Source organism: Aphelocoma coerulescens, chromosome 3 (assembly GCF_041296385.1).
Source record: "Aphelocoma coerulescens isolate FSJ_1873_10779 chromosome 3, UR_Acoe_1.0, whole genome shotgun sequence".
NCBI lineage: Eukaryota > Metazoa > Chordata > Aves > Passeriformes > Corvidae > Aphelocoma > Aphelocoma coerulescens.
The window spans coordinates 58629096-58649887 of NC_091016.1; the positions used below are offsets into that span (position 1 = coordinate 58629096).

General features: G+C 37.9%; 1 protein-coding gene across 4 annotated transcripts in view; it reads left to right on the plus strand.

Annotated features, from left to right (window-relative positions):
- Positions 1–20792, plus strand: part of EPM2A (EPM2A glucan phosphatase, laforin) — a 43358-nt gene that overhangs the window by 13594 nt on the left and 8972 nt on the right. For 3 of the 4 annotated variants that reach the window (XM_069010443.1, XM_069010444.1, XM_069010446.1), the window contains exon 2: positions 5528–5702. In XM_069010443.1, the coding sequence (XP_068866544.1) occupies positions 5528–5702 (175 nt within the window). The remainder of the gene's footprint in view (positions 1–5527; positions 5703–20792) is intronic. The other variant, XM_069010445.1, reaches the window with a different exon arrangement.

Sequence of the window (20792 nt, forward strand, 5' to 3'; positions counted from 1 at the left end):
TATTCATGTGGTTCACCCTTAATGGTGATGAGAAATTTCATTGACCCAGATTTTGTTTATTATGTTTTAAGATCAAGCTGGTAATTTCTCCACTGTGACTCTTTTGTGCAATCTGTGTGCAGTTCTCTGCTGTGTCAGGATGTGTCTGTGCTGTTGGCAGACTGTTGGATTATACTTCTTTCACCTCTGCAGTACAGCTGTAAGAAAATAGTAACTGCAGGTTTTTCTTTGTGTTTTGTTGTTGTGCCTCACTAGATTGAATTTCAGAACATCCTCTTCTAGTCTCTGCTTACCTTCTTCCAGTCTAGATCTTTGCATGTCTTGTATTACTTACTATATCTTCATCTGGTTTTCACAGAATTGATCAGGCTAGAAGGGACCACAGCGGGTCATCTGATCCAACCTCCCTGCTCAAGGAGGATCAAAACCAAAGATTTCCTTTGCTTCATTCCGGTCTCCTTTTTTTGCCAGTGGCATTTATCAGTTACGTGGAGATCTTTGGTTTTATTCTTTTATTTAGTTATTTGTACAGCCACTTCATACACTAGTTTGGTCATCCTTCATATGCATTAAACAAGGAGCCATAAACTGCAGTCATGCAGATTTTGAAAGAGCCCTCTGTGAGGCTTGAGCTGTCAGTGGGGCTAGTTGGTTGCTTTGCTCTCCAGCAGTTCCCTACATCAGTGGTTTCCACCACACAATCATCTGCAGTACAGAGCAACAAGGGCAAAAGCAATGAAAAACTTCATAGTTTATTGCCTAGAAACTTATCTTAATCTTTCTCTTTCAGATAAACGTTTTTGCTGTGAAGAATCACAGAGATGGGTTTTGAATTAAAAAAAATAGGGATCTAAATAAATGAAAAAAAGTGCTATCCTAGAAGTTAAACTAGGACCTGTATATTCTAATAAACTCTTCCAAAATTATTTTCTTCTTCAATTAGGAAAACCAACATGATCAAATAATGGGAAGATTAATACTGTTCAAATACGTAACTTATCCTTTTTTATGATTGAATTTTAGATGTTTTCAGATGATTGTGTATTTGCATCCCAACAATATGTTTTGCCACTTGGAATATGAATAAAAACAAGATGAAAAAACTACTGATACAGAAATGGGTTTAGTTGTAAAACTATGTATTTACTGTTGTGTGAGCCCTTTCTCAAAGGACATTTGGGTTTGTTTTCTGCAAAGATGAACAGGTGAATGGAAAACATTTGATGTTCTTGGTTTTACTATAGTCTCTAGGAACAGAAAAGTTGAAATACTTTATAAATTGCATTGTTGTCTAACGGTATCCAAAATATTATGGAGTTTCTGTGACAAACTGTGCTAGCAGAAGCATGATGTGAACTGATACAACAACTTTTTCTTTTTTTGAAACTTTTTAAATGCATCTTGTGAAGCAAACTGTGGTGAGAAGCACTTGTGTAATCACGTGGATATTACCTGGGTAGTGAAACCTGATCTTTTTTGGTAACTGCAGATTTTCATAACTCTCTTAAGAAGTGTAGTGAATTCAGCTTTCTGAACACAGTCCACTTTGATCATACCACCCCCTAAATTAGTATTTCTTGAAGATGGTAGCACTCCTTCCTGTATGAAACTATATCTCATGTGAATATATGTGTATGTGTTGAAAATATGTTGATATACATTCTGTTACACAGATGTCTTATTTCAGTAGGAAAGTTGTTTAATTCATAGATCAGTATATAACATAAGGAATAGTAAAGAGCTAGGCAATTCTCATGAAATATGATTCGAATGCAAACAATGTTATTGTTTACCTGATTATTAAAGGCAAATCAGAACCATACCTTTGAGATTCAGGCTTGACTGTAGGCCACAGCGGGAAGGTTGAGGCTGTTCAGTGCAGAAAAATAAACGGTGATAAGTATTGATTACAGAAGAAAGCATTTCAGAATGAGATTTGACCAAACCTGTTTGAGGGAACAAATAAATTGCTGTTGGCAACTTACTCTTGGCCCCATTTCCATATGTGATTGTAGGCTGTTTAAGGGAATTAATGATGGTGAAGGTGGTGAGGTTACAAGGCAAAGACATTGCAGCTTTTTAAGAACGCAGAGAGAAGGAAGAAGGTCATAGAAAAGGAAGGAAGGCAAAAAAGAGACAAGAATTAAAGCTGGAGGAGGAGGATGAACTGCAAAACTGGCAGATGGCAGAAGTGCGTGCATCTCAAGCAGCAGCAGTTGGAAATGGGGCAGTAGAAAGCACATGGTGGGTACCTGAGTACAAGGAAACACGAGGCTGGGAGTAGTAAAAAAGCCAGAGATCCTGAGACCATGGTTCAAAACTGCCAGGGTGAAGTGAGGGCTGGCGACTCTGGGGACTGCAGGGGCACCCCATGGGACTGGCAGTCAGGAACAGACAGCTTGGGGGCATGAGGGCAGCCCAAGCCCTGAGCATCGGGTGGGGACAGGCTGAGGCTGGGACAGGACAGGGGCCCCTGGGCATGTGGGGGTTAGGATCAGAGACAGCCTTATGATGGCAGGACATGGCCACGGTGATGTGCGTTGCTACAGACAGTTGTTGGAGGGTAGCATGGGGAAGGCAAGATACGGTGTTTGTGGTTGTATTTTGCTGAATGCATGAAGTCAATTAAATGTCATAAACATCCATAGATTTTGTTATGCTGTTGTATGTGTTGATTTATGCTGTTGTCTTTTCATATTTTTTAAAAGCAGTAAGAATATATGAACAATTGGAAATGTGAGATAAAAATATAGTGATAAGATTTGTAGCTTCTGAAACTATGTACTGATCTTGCTTACCTAATTTATAATCAAAATAGTCAAAAACTATATGATGCATAATTGCTCAGCAGTGTGAAAGAGAAGATAGTTTTCTACCTAGTATTTTACTTTTTATTTTTGGTAAATAGTAATATTTCACAATTATGATAAAATGGGCTGCATGTCATTTGGAAATAAGGAGATGGTTTGGGCTTTCCTCTTAAATGTTATTCTTACTCTATAATCATTGCATTAATATATCTCCCAAAATGCTCTTGTTCTAGCAAATTTCCGTAACTGGGGTGGTTGAAAACTGGTCATGCATTTACGTGCAATGTGAAATTGAAGATACTCCTTTGGGCATAATTTTGCTCAGAAATATTTTAACATCATTAATAATGTATAAGTGTAACAGGCTTAAGCAGGCCATAGACTAGGTCACTTCTGATCTGCACAATAATTATTCCTACATGGCAATTAGTATTACAATAAGTATGTAAAAATGGTGGTGAGGGGTGAATATACATGTACTGTATTTTTGGAAGCTAGATAACCTTTTGATTGATGACACAACCCATGTCACTTCAAGTTGCTTACTCTGGCATGGTATTACAAACCAGTTTTCAGACTAAAGCTCACACTTGCTGTAAGAGAAGAAGAAGAGGTAATGAGTATTAGTAGAAAATCGTAAGAAAAAGAGTCTTACTTTAAACTAGGCCGTTTAAGGTAGTTGTGATCGTTCACCATTGCAACTGTGACTGTCTCTCTGTGGGTCACCTTGAGTAACTTCTACTGTGTATGAACAGACTCTCGAAATGAGACGTGCATTTGAAGACAGCAAAGTGAGCGTTTATTGGTCAGCAAACATTAAAGACAGCGTTTAATGAACTCTTTGGCTAGATATCCCTATGTGTCTGGTCTGCAACAGGAATCTGAAGAGTCTTTGCTGGCCAGGCAGCTGTGAATTGTTAAGAATGAGACTACTCTTAATGTTAATTAAAAATTAACAACTGTTTTATCTAAAGAATAATTTTTGAAAAATTAATTAAAGCTAAAATAATTCAGTCCAGGAAAATCCACTAGTAAGGAAACCCAAGTAAAAATCCCAAAACCTGGGTCCGCAGCGATTAGAGACCTTTAGGCCTAACTGGCAGAAGGCCCCAGCGCAGGAAGCCTGCAATGCTGGGTTAACTTTGGCTAGTCCAAAGTTAGGTAATTAAAATGGTCTTTCTGGGAGGTAGAGCCCTGAGTCACCAGAATTGGGCTTCGCCCGCAGCTAATCTGAGGCAAAAAGCGAGCTCCCATGCTGTGCACTGAGTTTTATAGTGTCCATGCTCCGCCCAGGTCCGCCCACAGTCCAGCCCCCATGGTCTGGAGCGATTGGTGGAGTCTTGAAGTGAGGTCATCTGATCCTGCCATTGGCTGGCTGTTGTCTGGGGTAAAGTTTAGGGATGATGTCACTTGCTTGAAAGGCAGGGAAATGTCCTCATTGACATTCATGTTGCCGTGGAGCTGAGTTGCAGGTTAAAGGGCAGGAGACTAAAAACAGCTTTTGACAGTTAAAAGTCTGCGCTTGGAGCTGGGCCTGGAAAATTGTAGAACTTAAGGACAATTAACAAAAGCATTAAACTGCACTACAGACACTTCAAAAAAAACCAACTTTTAGAACAATCAACAAACATTTTAAGGAACTTTTAAAACAGAACTATAAACACTTTAAGGAACTTTTAAAACATACTTATTAACTTGGATAACTTGGGTATGTGCAGGAAACAATACATTTGTAAGGTTAAAGCTTAAAGAAGGGATGAAACTTATTTTATTAATTATTATAAATATTTTATTAACAGGGATTTTTAACTAGGAACTGTGTGATTAAGTGATTCTGAGAATTAACTCAATAACTTTAACTAGTTTGATGGGCATTTTAAGTATGTAAAGACTAATTTGGCAATTGAAACACTTAATATGCAAAATGTAAAACTAGGACATTTAACATCTTATCATGCAAAATCAGGGCACTTAACATGCAAAGGCCAATTTGGTGGATTTCATATATAACAAATGAAGTGGAAGAGGGCCACCCTTCTTTGCTCCTTTAAACAAGTCTGCATTGTTTCTGGGTTGCTGTCTGCCACCTGCTTTGGGCATTGATGCCTTTCCACACTGATGTTTTCCTCTTGAATCCTTAAGCTGGTAGCAAATCCTGTGTCGCCAGTCCTACCTCTCTTTGTGGTTTTACCTTTCTGATCATGCATTGCTGTCCTCTGAACTTTCTCTGAGGTATTTCCCATATCTTGGCAACTTCCTTAAAAGTCAGCCTGAACCAAGGTGAGGCTGCCGTGGCATGTCTGAGCCACAGGAAGATTGACCCCCCTAGAGAGAGGTCACAGAGCAAGAACATTAAACATTGAGGTCACATACTATGAGACATCAAATGAGGAACTTAAATGACATTAATTATTCCTTAAATTTTAAGTGATTTAGGAGTCTTTAATATTGGGGAGGGGGGGGTTAAAATAAATAACTAAATTTAAAAATATTTCTAATAATAATATGCAAGATTTTATTTTGATGCTGAACATCAGCTTTGTGGCAGTGCTTCTGTTGCCACTATTTCAGTTGTTACTAATGTGTTATGAGAAATGCAGTTTGAAGAGGCAGGAAACACTACTCCAGGCCTTGAAGGCTCAGTTCAAATCTCCCAGCAATTTCTTTTAAAGATTATCCAGATACACAGCCTGCAATTGTCCTTTCTTCTGTTCTAGGTAGTGGGCCCCATCATGATCGAAGTTGTGTTTACAACCAGAGCAACATAGTAGATGGAGTTTACTGCCTCCCAATAGCACACTGGATTGAAGTCTCTGGACATACTGATGAGATGAAGCACACAACCGATTTCTATTTTAATATTGCAGGACATCAAGCTATCCATTACTCCAGGTAAAAGAAATGTGCAGAGCTTGGCTGGTGTCAAATGTTACAAACAGAAAATCTGAACTGGCATGTCAGAAGACTGCATTTGAAGTAGTGAATGCTTGTTTGTGTGTAACAGTAAACTTTAACAAAGATTCAGCACCTCTTTGCAATTAGGTGTCAGTTTAGCAGATCCTACGTTCAAGGATACGTGTACCCTGTAGAGGTGTGTTATGTTGCATCACATCTGAAAAAGTTTTGTGGCAATTTATGGACAGTCATTTTCAAATGCTTGTCTATATACACAAGTAAAATTGCAAATATGTTATGTGTTTGGTTTAAGATGATTTTACTGAAGAACGTATCCTGGGAAACAAAAAGAATATATTCCAGCACCAGAACTTAAGGGTGACATGTTGCTATGTGTGGCAGCAACTGCAATTAGTGACAGCCGTTGTAGATGACTTCTGCTTCTGGACATGTATTTAACAAAATACTAAAACTTAGACAAGTCTTAAAATGTTAGTATTCCGTAGTGTTCACTTGAGTCCACTGTCCCACCAGTGAATCATCCTGGCTTGAACTAGGAGACAGTAAAGATCAAGGAGAGCACTCACCCTTCAGGGCTGCAGATGTAGCACAGGCTGTGTTCAGAGCAGCAGCCTGAGCACTGGTGGTTAACAAAGTAGCAGTGAGGAATTTGGGATCCTTTGTAGCTTTTTTCCCCTTCTCCAGTCAATGGATACAGCCACTGGTTTGTAGATTGATAATAGTTGTGTGAATGCTGACAGTCCTGATATGCCACATGCATTACAGAGCAGTTACTTATCCCAAAGGGATATGTATTTTTTTAAGAAATCAAACCACCTTGTACTTTCATTAGGCTTAGCATTGCTTTGTGTCAGTTTCTCCAGACCACTGTATCAGCTACCGCAACCTCACCATCTTGTCTCTTCTTTGTGCTCTTTGTCTCCACCCTCTCACAGGGTGAGGGAAGGAGAATTGTCTCTTCGCTAGACTGAGGGAAAGATTTCTTCCCCTTGATATCTTTTGGAATAGCACGGACTCATAAACACTGTCAGGCATATGTAGGTATTTGTGGGAGCTTTTCCCTGAGACCCCCTTAAGTAATATACTGTACCTGATAGACTATAATGGTATGTGGATCTTAAACATCTGTTTCCAACATCCTATCAGAGTAAAGATCTTGTTTATTCCAAAGCACAGATTTGTCAATCCCAAATAATCTTTGCTTGGCAGAGAAATTTTTTGAGAAAGAAGAACAGCTGTCAGAAAGTGAATATCTAAGTACCAAAGGCTAACTTATCTTCCTTTCCAGAGGCAGCAGTGATCCATTTAATACTGCCTTATCTGCATGACTATGTGTTTCAAAGATTAGGTAAAAAGCTGCAGATTCTGCTAGAGAATATTTCAAGAAAATTTTCTGAGCTGTGTAGTCTTTTGCAGATGAGGATCTTCTCCTTCATTCCATTCTCATACACATGTACCTTCATTGAAAGGCAACCTTATATTTACATCTCAGTAATTCTTATCTCATTTCTTTGAGCTATATTAAGTAAGCATACTCTGTAACAGTCCTGTCACATAATTACTTCTAATACTTTGAAGATATGCAGCCTTAAATGTTTTTTTAATTATTAACAGTTGGGGGCAGATTCACCATTCTGCTGGTTATAATAAAGCAGGCCAAAAATACTAGCTATTTTAGATTCTTTTGTTGTTGTTGTTGGCAGAGCAGCTGAAGTGAGCTGATGAAAATGCCTTTATTTTGCTATGGATTTATTGATTCAGAGGAGTACTATGAATATTAATCGAATAAAAAATAAAAAAACCCCATATGTATATACCCCCAATCCTCCCCAAAGAAAAAAAAAAAAACCCAACAAAAAACCAACCAAAACCAAAAATCTCAACCAAAAAAAACCCAAACAAAAAAAACCCAAACAGAAGCAAAAAGCCAGTCTCTCTGCCTGTACAGTTAAATCTCAGCGTATGATCAGATCTTGGTTTTCCAGCTATGATTACATTTTTCCATGCTGTAATGAAGGCAGCAGTGCTGCAGGGAGCATGATGACCACAAATTCTGAGTCCTGTCACTACGTGTAGGATCTTTACAGAGTGGTGGAGGCTGGAAAGAAGTGGTTTATCAGTGAAAACTTTTGATGTGAGCCCCTCTTCTGTTGCTCCACTTTATAGGGTTGCCATGTGTGAATTAATGAGAAAGGAAGGTTTTCCTCTGTCAAAGGGGCTTCCCACATGAGCCCTGTGACTGATTTTACTTGTCCTCTGTTGAACCACAATTAGAAACAGTTCCTCTGAGCTTTGCTGCCATCTTGCTTCTTCATAAAACATGAGCTTCTGCTTTAAATGGGCTGCTGCAGGATGAGAATGGCCTGCTTCTGGCTGGGGCTAAAACCAATTTTGCATTATGCTGAGGCTGATGACAATGCTCTGAGGAAACAGTTTTTTCTTATTTGATAGAGATGTATCACTCATAAGTCAGTGAACTCACATTTAAACTTATATTTAGAGAACTCATTTTGTGTTGGTCATTCAGGTAGGAGAGTATATAATGTGGTTTTTAAGCACAGCAGGATTTGAACTAATTTCTTGTAAATGTCAAATGGAGCTTTCCTACAGCTAGAATCATGAATGGTACCTCCATGGCATTAATATTCACTTGGTTTGAACATGTAATAACACCTGTGACCAAAATCTGACTCAGAAAAAAAAATAACAGTCAGTTTCTCTTTTGTGTTAGATATTACTGCAATAAGATGGCTTCAAATTGCAGGAGAGTTCACTTAGGATGCAGTAATTTTCTAAAGTAAATTAGAGTTATTGTAATCTCTTCTGGGAGAAGATGACTTCAGAAAATTTTTGAATCTGGGCCATATTATCTCTGTTTCAGTTCCGTCTGTGAAAGGTGGAAGTTCCTAATTTGTGGATGTAGGATACCTTATTATTTATATAAAAACATCTGCATTTCTCAGAAGAAAGGCATTACATAAGAGCAAGAGAGGGAGTGACACCTGAAATTACAAAATCCTTAAATAATGTGTTGAAGACAGTGATGCTTGATGGCAGAATTAGGTGCTATGGAAATTAATGTCTGATAGGAAAAGCCATCTAGTTAGTTTCCTGTTTTCAGATTGATTTTAGGTGTGTGCTTTGTGTGAATCACATTTCTCAAATCTGACAAAGGAAAGTAATTTTTACATGCTTTGCATATAAAATGCAGATAAACTGGGATCTGTAAGTGAATTCCTTAGACAACAATGATAGCTAATCTGTAACTGAGGTATTGTATGGCTGCTAAACATTTTGGAGGAAAATACACAATTAGCAATCCACAATCAGGGGAGTCACTACGTGAGAGTAGGCATGGGTTCTGATGACAATTTTTTGAGGTACAGGTTTCTTTAGTAGTTTTTTTGCATTTTATATATATATATATATTTAGGCCATCAAATACTAATATTTCATGTTCATGTTTATGGAGTGATTGGGAAGTTGACAAACATGTTGTTCTCATCAGTGTTTATGTCCCTAATTTTTTTCTCTAAGACAAAATTAAGGTAACGGTGAAAGAACATTGACTCCCATGCTTGGAAATACTATTTTTGTTTCTCAGTGATCGCAAATGAAACACAATTTATGATGGAGTATTTACAAATGCTTTGTGGCTTGTTGGTAAGAAAGTTTCCTTCAACACTGCCAGTAATATTGGTTATAACCTAAGTTGAGTGTTAAGTGGGAATGATCAGGAGAGTCACATAAAATGTATGTTCCTGCTTTATACTAAATGTTCATGAAGACAGGTGAGTGAATGAAGAATGATCCAAAATGGACAAAATGGAGATGCTTCTTGTTTACCTTTTGGAGGCACTAGAGCAGTATTTTGCTGATGGAGCACAGAATTTCTTCCTATGGAAAAAATGAGCATTTACTTGATTGATATGCATTTTTAATTGGGGTGGAAAACAAGAACCCGGCTGAGTATATTTGGTTCAGTATGAAATTAGAATTGCCTTTGAATAAAGTACAAGAGAGAGCACCTTTTTTTTTTTTTTTTTAGTCTTTAATTTCTCTGACTGGTTGTAATTCATTCACAAAATAAAATACCTTTCTGTTTTAAATATAATTCTGAACGAATTTTTTTATTACTGAACTATAAAAGAGGCTTTAAAGAGTAAGCTATCACCAAAACCCCCTAGAGTGCAGTGACCTATGCTACTGTAATAGAAAGCTGCACTGGTATTTTATGCCTACATTATCAATTAAGAGGTGATGATGTCTACAGAGATTACCATAATTAACATTAAAAGCTGAGCTAGCTGTCCCCTGTGCCTAAAGAATGCTTGTGATATTAGAGAAAAGAATGAGAAATAATGAGCTCTGGAACAAAATTCATTGATTGTCTTCTAGTGAAATAGTCCTGATCAAAAGGACTTAACATCAATAAGAGTTCAGCCTTTGATTTCAGTACTTGAGGCTCTAACTGTAAAGTTATCTGGTCATTTTATACATTAAGTAATGAAAATATTCTAAGGCACATTTTGTGATATGTTTATCCCATAAACTAGGATATCTGACTACTCCTTTGAATATTGTTTTATTGTACTGAGCTATAGTCTGAAACTAATCTAAATTAGAACCATTGTTTACTTATTAGTGGGAATCACCTTTTATAGAACGATTTAAAGTTTAATTCTACTTTTTGTCCTTTGTGAATCTTAATTTTTTTTCTACATCACCCCTAACTGGAGCTGTGAAATGCTTTTACTAACCACTGTTGTGAAGAAAATGGGTTTCAAATCAGTGTAAGAAGTGACATTTAGGCAATTTTTTATTTAAGTTCTTGAAAATTAAGAGGGAGTGTGAGGAAATAGGAACAAGAGTGAGAAGAAAAATTATGAGGCTAGAATTCAATCAGTTTTTAGTCCTTATTTGTTTTCATTTATTTGATTTGAGTGATCTCTATATTGGGTAACAAATGCATTTTTCTTCCACATTTGTTGTGCATCCAAACAAAAAGCTTCTCCTTTTGTCAACTCCCCACACTGTGCCCTACATAACAAAGGCTAAAACCAGGAAAAATTATTTCTATTTTTCCAAGTTTTGTGATCTTGCATGGGCAGGATGGCACCCGGCTGGGATAGCCCAAGCCACACTATTGATGAGTTAACTACAAATCCCAGTCTTGTGAAATGCGAACTGAAATAGAGTTAGAACATGCCAGCAGTGCAGTCACATGCCGTGAAGTTGAATACTGTGGATGAACTAAGATGGCAGGAACTCGCTTTTCCATTATTTTGTTTTTCTGAGTATTAGCAAATAGCCTTTGCCAGCACAGCTCTGGCTCTCTTGCTGTGACCTACGGCCTGAGCACCCAAAAGGAACTTGACATGGAAGCTCCTGGATGTCACTCATTTCTAATGGCGTTACTTGTAAGTGCCATAGAAGCAAGCAAAATCTACCTTCAGAAAGGGTGATTTTGCCAGAAGAAAAAAAGTCAAAGAGCTTCTAGATTAAAGATTTTTGCATGACTGTCATCAGTGTTTGAATTCCCAGTATTACTTCTACCTACGGTGACTGGTCTGTTAAACCTGATGAATGGCTATTAGCCAGCAGGCTGCCAGGTCTGTTGCCTCCTGCAGTGGCTGAGAGACACAAATTATTGGCTAGACTTTGGGATGAAGTTGAAGTAATGTCTCATGAATGGTACATTACCTGTGTGAATAAGCTACAGGGGATCTTAGCATGGTGTCTGGTTAGTCTTGTGCGTTTTCCTGGAGGTTTTTTTCTGTATTTTTCTTTACCATTCTGCCATTCATATATGGTTTTTGCAATGGGTGTTTGATTGAGAATTTTTTACTTAGAAGGATGATTGTTCAGGAATGAGTATTTTATTAATAAAATGGCAGCAAGCAGAAACTGGCTGTTGGTGAGAGGACGAGGCCTTTAGTCAATTGGCTGGTAATGGATGATATTTACTTAAAACCACTGTTACTCTATAAAACCAATCTTTTCATAGGTGTGCCTCTGCACAAAATGATTTCCTTACTTCTAAAGAAAAACTTGTAATTCTGTGTCATTATGGGAGAAAAAAACAGAAAGAAGATTGGGAACCCTCCATGGAAAAAACTGGAGGAGTAAACGTAGTTCTGTTTTTCTCTGTGGGATATAACAGAAAAATGTTGATAGTCCAGTAAGTATGAATTTGATGTTGGGGATCACTGTTAGGGAGCAGAAACTATTGTTGCTTCTAATTTCTCTGTGTATTTTACTGTGTCTCCCTGCCGCTTGTCTATATTTCTTCTGGAGGTTTTTAGCCCTTTTTCCTGCCTCTTTACTCTTTAACAGTCAGGCTGTCAGCGAGGAAGTAAAGTTCTGTCTCCATTGGAAAGCAATTTGCTGGTGTTCCTGGCTGTGAATGAAATTGACTGAGATTGTGAAATCCTGGGCAATTTAGCTCACAGCTGGGATGACGAGGAAGGGGTAGCATCACTCTCTCACTGAAGATGATGTTCCAGTTGTCTTGCAGATATTTATTTCCTCCCAGCTTTTACATGCATTTATTAGGTGCCGGGTAATTGCTGGCATTTATTAATACAGTTTATCTAAAGATAGCAGAACTCTTTTTGAAAAGCAGAGACTGTGTATTCATCCTTATTGCTATTTAGTTTACCAGGAGGGAGTGAATTCAGATTTCTAGTTGTTGTTGGAAAAACTTCATTAATGCAACTCCGTAAGTTACACCTGGTGAACCTGTTGAACCAGGGACGTGTGTTTGCAGAGTAAACCCACTCTGCCTGCCCTTCTTGTGATTTTTTTGCAGGCACAGCTCCTAGGGCAGGTTAGCCCCGTCAGCCTGAGGCTGACTCTTCAAAAAAAGAAGTCTCAGAACAAGAGGGTTTTTAGTCCCCAAATGTGAAAAGTGACACCATCAGATGTTTTATTACCACCAGCTGGTTTGATGTTTGCTTACTTGTTCAGTGTATACTATATTTCTGAAAGAGGTGACCTGAAAGTCAAAAAAATCTGAAATAAACAACTGCATAGTTACTTCAAATGAAATGGGAAAAACATTAGAGATACTTCATTTGAAACAGTAGAAAGCTGAAGCTATTAAGTTATGAATTCTACCTCCATCTTCAATAATTTTTGTAAATGCTGAGAGATATAAATGCTAGTTTTCATGCTTAAATGCTCTAGGTATTTACAAGATAATTTAAAAAATGCACCTGCATATGAAAATATGGAGAGTCCTACTTAAAGGATAAAAAATTATTTATTAGAAAGGAAACTGGAATATAGCTCTAGTTCTTTGAAGTGTGTCTCAGAAACATAAGTATTTTATTTCCCAAGAGTAAATAGAGATTATCAAATTGTTGCTGTATTTTCCCATACATAATTTTCTCTCTGTAAGGAAAAAACCAACTCAACAAAGAAATGAACTGCATTTGTCGTCCCAGAGAACATATTAAGAGGCTGAACTGAAAATCTCTTGTTCCCTCCTTTAATGCTTGTACTTTGGGAAATTTAATTTCAGGGAGTCAGATACATAATTCCTGCTGTTGTTCAGAAGTTTAATGTGTGTCCTTCCATGAACTGTGGTAAAAATCGAGTCAAATGTCATAGACATTGCCAAGCTTTAAGAAATGTGGATTTCTTCTTTATTGGTTCAGTAGACAGCAGGCTTTATAAGTTTAAATGAAGTGTCTTTTTTCTTTGATGTGAAAACCTAGTAATAGAATATATGATTTTAAGCATCAAGAAGAGGATAAAGAGGAAATATGCATTTCAGTTTTAATACAGACACAAGAAAATGTAGAATATATATAAAATAAATAATGAAATAGGTGCTTACTTTGTCCCTTTCTTCCCTTTCTATCAGCTGTGGGTTAGCAGCAAGACTCTCCATCACTCCGTCATTTATTCCAGGGGCTGGATGCCGGGTAAAAGTACATGTGGGTGGGTGTTGGTGGGCTTCTAGAGCCTTTTCTTTTTTAATTATTATTTTTTAGTTTAACTAACTTCTCCAGGACTGCCTTTTAAAAACTCTCCAGAACAGTTCTATCCAGTGCCTTCATTTTCTCAAGGTGATGACCTGATAAGGAGGATATGCAGCTTCCCTAATAAAATAATTTCTCTAATGTTCCTTCTTTCTGTGGTCCAGCTGCCAGCCATGTGCAGACCAGTGCTAAAGAGTGTTAAATACTGCTTTCACTGCAGAAGAATTTCTCAGCTTCCTTGTAATAATGAGTTGCTTCAATCTGGTGAGATGGAAAAAGCTTCTCAAATGTATCTGTAGTCTTGGTAATAAGGCTGTCCAGTATGTTTAACAAATTTACAAAGTCAAGCTTCAGCTGATAATGTAAACACATTTAAACAAACTTTAGTAACTGTAGATCACTTTAATATATTTGTTCAAATGCTTGGAATTTTGATTTCCAAGCAGATGTAATGATACTGCTAGGAAAAAAAAGAAATCTGAAAGAAAAAAAAGACATTTTTAAAAAAACAGAGAACCCCTGGTAATTCTTGTCAATCTTTGAGCTCCAATAAAAACTGCAGTATTGATTGTTCATAAATGTAACTCTCATGATTTTTTCCCCTTTTGTCATCCAAGACTTTTTCAAGAGATTCCACTATACTTTGTAGTTTTGAATTAAAAAGACATACATAGGTTCTTCTGGGACCTCTCAGTAGCTCCGTTACCATCCCAGCCTCAACCTTTGTTGTTGGCTACTCATCCACCATGGTTATTAATCTTATGTTTAGAATCTAGTAACCAGGTACGTTAGCTAAAATGAAGTTTTCTGACAGTTTTGTTATGATGGCACTATACAGCTGTCGTTCCTTTGATTTGACTTTGCTGTGAGAACACCTTATTTTAGATATTTATGTAGCTGACTGTGGTGAGGCATTAATTCAATTTTTCTCCATATTTTTAAGATATTGTCCCCCAGCCTGTGCTTCTCTAGTATGTATCTGTCCCTCTTTAAAATTCAAATAAATGAACTGTTACGGTTTTGGAAATCCTGGATAAATTGGAATGAACATGGATACAGAGCTCATCAAGGCTGTTTTCAGATGGTACCACAAGGGATGAATGTGCATCTTCCTCTGATTGTTGGAGTTCTGAGAGATTCCATTAGTTTGTACATGTGCTTATGGTGCCCTGTGGATCCCAAGGCCACCTAGCAATAATCTGTGCTTTGCAATTATGTAATTTTCATGAATACATACTTGTTTCTGAAGCTTTGAAATTTAGTTCCATTGGATCTGAAATGCTACATTTTCAAAAGTGAATTTATCTTCTACTGTTTTTGCAGTCTAGGTTCCTAAGCAGCTGCTAATAGGTAAACTCTGCAAGAAGACAAAATATATTTTTACCAGTGATTCCCGAATCTTCTCGGTCACTAACTTAGAGTTCATTTGTAGCAGTTTAAGTGAATTTTGTTGAGATGCTTTAACTTACAGGTGCCAGCAGTGGCATCATTCCCATTGCTAAGCATTAATGTTAGAAATTCTCATTCCTAATGCCAAGAGATTCATGGCTTATTGCAATCTGGCTGAGTTTAGCAGCCTGTTGTTCTTGTGTTTCCGGGTATTTGTTCTAATTCAAAACAAATGGGAATGTTGGCAGTCTAACAGAGACATATGTAGGAAGTAACCATTGGCAACCGCGGTTGCATGAGACAAGATTCTATAATTGGAGCATTTAGGCATTAATACTCACGAGCCAATGGAGGAGTCCTTTCCAGGTTGTTCAGTACAAGCCTTGGAACCTGATTCTCTTCTCAGGCTGTATTTTTGTAATTGGCACACTGTCTGCTTTCAGAGAATGTTTATAAAATGAAGGTACAGGAGGAGTCATTTCTTACAAAGGCAAACCTTGATTTCTGCTGCATACAGTGTGCTCCTTAGGCATCAGGTGAAACGTTGTGTGTGTTTGGAAATAAATTCTGGCTAAGTCCTGTAAGGCTGGATCTGGACACCGTGTCCCACAAGGCATTGGTGTGCTTGTGAATAATTTCTTTCTTATCTTCACAGTAGAAATATGTAGAGAAATATGACATAAAATATTTCACTTTGAATACAGGGAGGATAAAATTTAATCTTCCACATTTTAGTTTTGGCTATGTACATAAAGTCTTGTGTGACCATGTTATTTTAGATCATATCTAGAGTAGATACAAAATAGATTATAAAAATGTATAAGAGATAAATTAATTGGCTTTAAGCTTCTTAATGGAATGAAGTGAAAAAGAGGGGAGAAGAGTTTATGTTGTGGGTCTTTTCACTGGATAGATTTGAATGTACTGCAAGGTTGATAACAGCAATTCCGCTGAACTTACTGGAGTATGTGAGCTTAGTTTAGAGACAAAATTAGATAAATTTGATCCATTATTTTGTCCAGAGAACAAACATGCAATGAATGAGTGCATTTTCCATGGGATGTATAGCTTTTATGCCACTGGAGTTGAAGCAAGATAAATTGGCTTGAAAGGAGCTCTGTGCTACCATAGTTTGACTACTTCTGGTGCCTGGGATAGACAGCATAGTTTAATGAAGACTAAGAAAGAGTATCTATTAATATTTGTAAAAGACATTCGGGAATTGGTACAAAGGGAGAAGAAGAAGTATTGAAATTGAACCTGTTTTGAGATCAAATGGATGTTAATTGCTTCTCAATGAATTTGGAGTGTAAATTAGAACAAGGTTTCTGTCATCAAAGGAATGATGTCTGAATTCCGGCATGACCTTTCAAATAGGGGAGGAAGGACAAGGAACCTAAATTATTTCAAGATGGAGCTTGATAAATGAATATAGGTAGTGATTCCAGAAATGGAAATTAAAGTTTATGATTATAGTATCATAGATCATAGGCTCAAAGAGACCTCAGAAAGTATTCAGTCCATTTCCTTGCCCCAACTTAATCTCAATTACATTTGAATCATTTCAGGTTTATCCAGCCTGATCTAAAATATGATCTCATCTTAGTTATGAGGCTCTATAGGCCTGTTACTCTTCCGTTCAATTACCTCATTATTCCAACCATTAAAAAGCTTTACTAACCTCAATTTAAGTCTTCCTAGTGCAATTTAAGTTAATTTCTTCTTGTTCTCTTCACAGAAGACTTGGAGAACAAATTAGTATCCTGCCTCTCTATAGCCCTTTCATATATGCTTGGAAACTCCTTTTTTCCCAGAATCGCAGAGTGGTTGACTTTGGAATATTTCAGTTTGTTCATTCTGATATTAGGCCTTGGATCTTTCACTCTTTTCTCTGAAAACTTGTCTTCTAGAACTCTGATTATTCTGGCACTCTCTGCTGGGCTTTCCAGGTGTTTCTCTTCCTTTGTTCTATTTCTCCTGATGATGGTCCAGTATTGGTAAGTACTGAATACAATAGAAGGATTATTTTTTGACTTTCAAGCATAGTGCTATGGCTTAGCCAAGTATTATTGTCATTTTTGCAGTGTGGAATGTGGTTTACTTCCCAGTTGTCTAGGTGTTTTCATCAAGTAAGTTCCCTGCTGTGGCAGCGTATAGGATGTTAGGAGCGTGCTCAATCTCTGCATCTGTCCTTGTGAAATGTTTTTTGTGAGTTTCTTCTAATAAAGCTCTTACAGTCCTTCTAAGGGAATGTTTGGGATTGCTATGGAAGGGGAAAATGGGCCATAAAGAGAAAATTTTGTGGATCTGTCTAGACTGAACTATTACGTGACTGACTAATTCTGCTCTGGATCTTTTTATCCTGTATCCCTGTGCTGTGCTTAGGCATTAGCATGGTTGCTCAGTGCCTCATAACCTGAAGAGTGTACCATGGCGCCTGCTGTAAGAGCAGTTTGGTGGATAAAGTGAGGACGATCAAGCCCTTTTTGTACCATCAAGCTGCTGCTATGGAAGTCTTTTCCTGAGACAGCAGAACCTGAGGGCAGTGTACCACTGGAACTACTTTGTAGCTGAATGTCTGGGTAATACTGTATTTCAGTTACAGGTTTGATATTATACCTGCTTTACTTGTAGCACATTGTCAGCTTGAGGTCAAACCTTAATGGCTTATTTGCTTATGGCATATCAGCAAACGAGGTAGTTTTATGCCACAGATTTGTGAACATGGAATAAATAAGATACTATTAAGCATAAGACAGAATTCAGGGGCTTGAGAAACTTTGCATATTGCTAAGCTGACAAAGTGTTGTTCTAAAGTGATAAAAGCAGGTGTTTCTTTTACATTCCAAGTCTACTCCCATGTGAGAGGCTAGATAAGTAGTTCAAATTACATCTAAGAAGAAAATTTGCCAGACCTTAATTGCTTTTCATCAGAGTGCCAAATAAGAAGGAGTAAAAAAACCACCTTGGAACTACATTGTAGTCTGCTTAATTCTCCTTGTTTAAAGCCCTGAGGTAGAATTCTTAACTTCAAAATAAACGGCACTCTTTCAGCGGTAAAGCAGAACAAATTTATAAGCAATGGCTTGTGCTCCTTCCACATTTGACATTTAGGTAAGAGCAATTTTTTGTTCAAGAATATAAATAGTTTCTACAAGGCCTGCAGCTGTGTCGTTTCAGTAGGATATAGTTTTGTCATTAATCAGTGCTTTTTTTTGATGGCTTCTGCTAAGGTTATGGCCATTTACTCCATCTTTCTTGATAAGAGTGATCTTATTAAGCCTGTTTTTTCTGTCTTGGAGTTAGACCATGGCATCATCAAACCTTGCTCTCCTGCTCTGGCTACTACTGCTTGACTCTGTGCTGGGAAATCGAGTACATCCAACTGTTCCTAGTCAGTCCTGCTTAAGTCAGGTCTCTTATCATGAAGGGTCCATCAGTTTGTCTTCTGCAAGGAGACTTTATCAGTAAGTCAATAGGAGAAGGGATTAAGACCACAGCCATTACCCTTGTGCTGTATGCAATATGCAATGAAATGTCAGTGTCATACCCCTCAATTCTACCTTATTATTTCATTGGTAAGGAGGCATTTTGCTGAGAGATTCTTCTGTCCTTTGTTTAAGCCGACTATAGTGAAACCAGAATTCCTGTACAAGACCAAACCAGGGACTCCTCTGTTTTGATATCTGCCTATGTTGTCTGTATTTTGGAAGAAGATAGAAGACTAAAAAAATTATTTTAAAATGTTGCCATTTTTCTCATATCTTAGTAGTTGCTTTATAGGTGAAATGATACGGAATTTGATATTCTTTACCTCTTTTATGTAGATAAAGCCAGTTGATTTGCCCATTCCATAAATTTTATCTTTAAGCAGTGGTCCAATTCCCTCTTAAGAACATTAAATTCTTAGTCTGTTCTAATATGAAAGTATTTTCACAAGAAATATCTGGAATCTTCTGTGTTTTGAATGTTTTCATTTTTCTGTATCTTTCTTGTTACAATAAAATATCAGTAGAAAGTTCAAAGTTTGAATACATAAAATAGGATCAGTGATTTTTAGACCATTACTATAAATTTTCTGTTACTTTCAGTTAACTTCTTGGTACAGGCTCAAATTACCACTTTGACCTCTTTATAAAGCAATGTTTTCACCAAGCATCACTATAAGCAGGTACTGTTTCCCTTTCTATTTGTATATAGTTATCTTAAAACACAGTGATGTGCATGTGAGATGATTTATTCCAAGACATATTGCTGAGGTGCATTCATTAGCTGTGAATCTCATCTGCTCCTTTGCTGTGTTTAATTTGACACCACTGGCAATTGAAACTAATAATTCTGGTTTGGACAAACTTTTGTCTCTCCTTGAGTAGGTTCATCTGTTTGGAAAGATCTTAACTTGAAAGAAGAATTCCATGTTGAATGTAGGTCAGCAATGACATGCTGTAGAAGGACTGCCAGGGAACTATAAAGAGGGATAAAGCCTTTGAAGCACAAGAAGTAAGTAATCTTTGGTTCTTCTCAGAAATGTACTCTTTTCAGTACTGGGCATAACATATTCAAAAAGAGAGGGAGTCCAAAGGCAAACAAGAGTGATCAGAGGCTTTGAATATGTGACAAGTGTGTGTGTATGTGTGAAGAATGCAAAGCTGTGTTGGATGGTGTTAGTAACTTAGAGATAAGTAAAAGGATTCTACAGAATGGAAAGAAATAATCTGTTCTTTGTGTCCATTGTGGAGACAAGAAGGTGTCTCTATGACCTGGGACTTCACTATTCATATTGGACAACAGAAATGTTTTTCTGAGATGAAGATAGTAATCAGTGTGTTTTCTACAAAGAATATTTGAACATGCTCAGATCTTCTACTGGAGAACAGAATTTGGTCATTTGAAAATCCTTCTCAGTTTGTGAATGCATTTCAGGGCATTAGACAGCACTCTAAGTAATGTTTCTAGATTGCTCTGACGAAAGTACAGGAACCTCATCTGATTTCTGGCAAGTGCTCACTGTCACAGGTTCAGAGAAAAGAACAAGGAAGGCCTGGAAGAGAGGTTTCTAATTTGGTACTTGTCTTGGTCTTTGAGACAAAACTTCAGGAGGAAACACTCCGGAATGAGTGTTCTTCCCCTTCTTCTCCATCAATGAGACAAATGGGTCACAAGGAATGAAAGTGGGAAAAAGAAACCAAACTGTTTATTAACGCACAAACAAAACAGGGTAGAACAGGATTAAAAACCCCCTCAAAATACAACAAATTCCCGGAGAGGGAACAGACACGCGGGCTCAGACCAGCCGGGGCCACCCCATGGGCTCCCCGGACCGGCAAGGATGGTGGAAGGGAGGCAGTGAGGCAAGGGGGAAGGAAAGGGAAAAAAAAACAAGAAAAAAGCCAAGAGAACCTTTTCCCAGCTAGCTGGAACACAAAGGAAACCCAAAAGCAGCACAGCGCTCCCGGCGCTCCCTCCCGAGCCCTGCCCAGAGCCTGAAGCCCTTGGGCTGAACCGTTCAGCCGCCCCCTCGGGCCCTGGCTCCGGCCCCGCCCCCGGGTCCATCCTAAAGGCACAGCGGCCTTGGGCATTGAGCGGGCGGGTGAGGAATAAAGCGGCTTCATAACCTCAGCCCAGGACAGTACTTAAGGGAAGGCACACATAGAATAAGCTGCTATATGTTGTTAGAAGGATGCCGCTG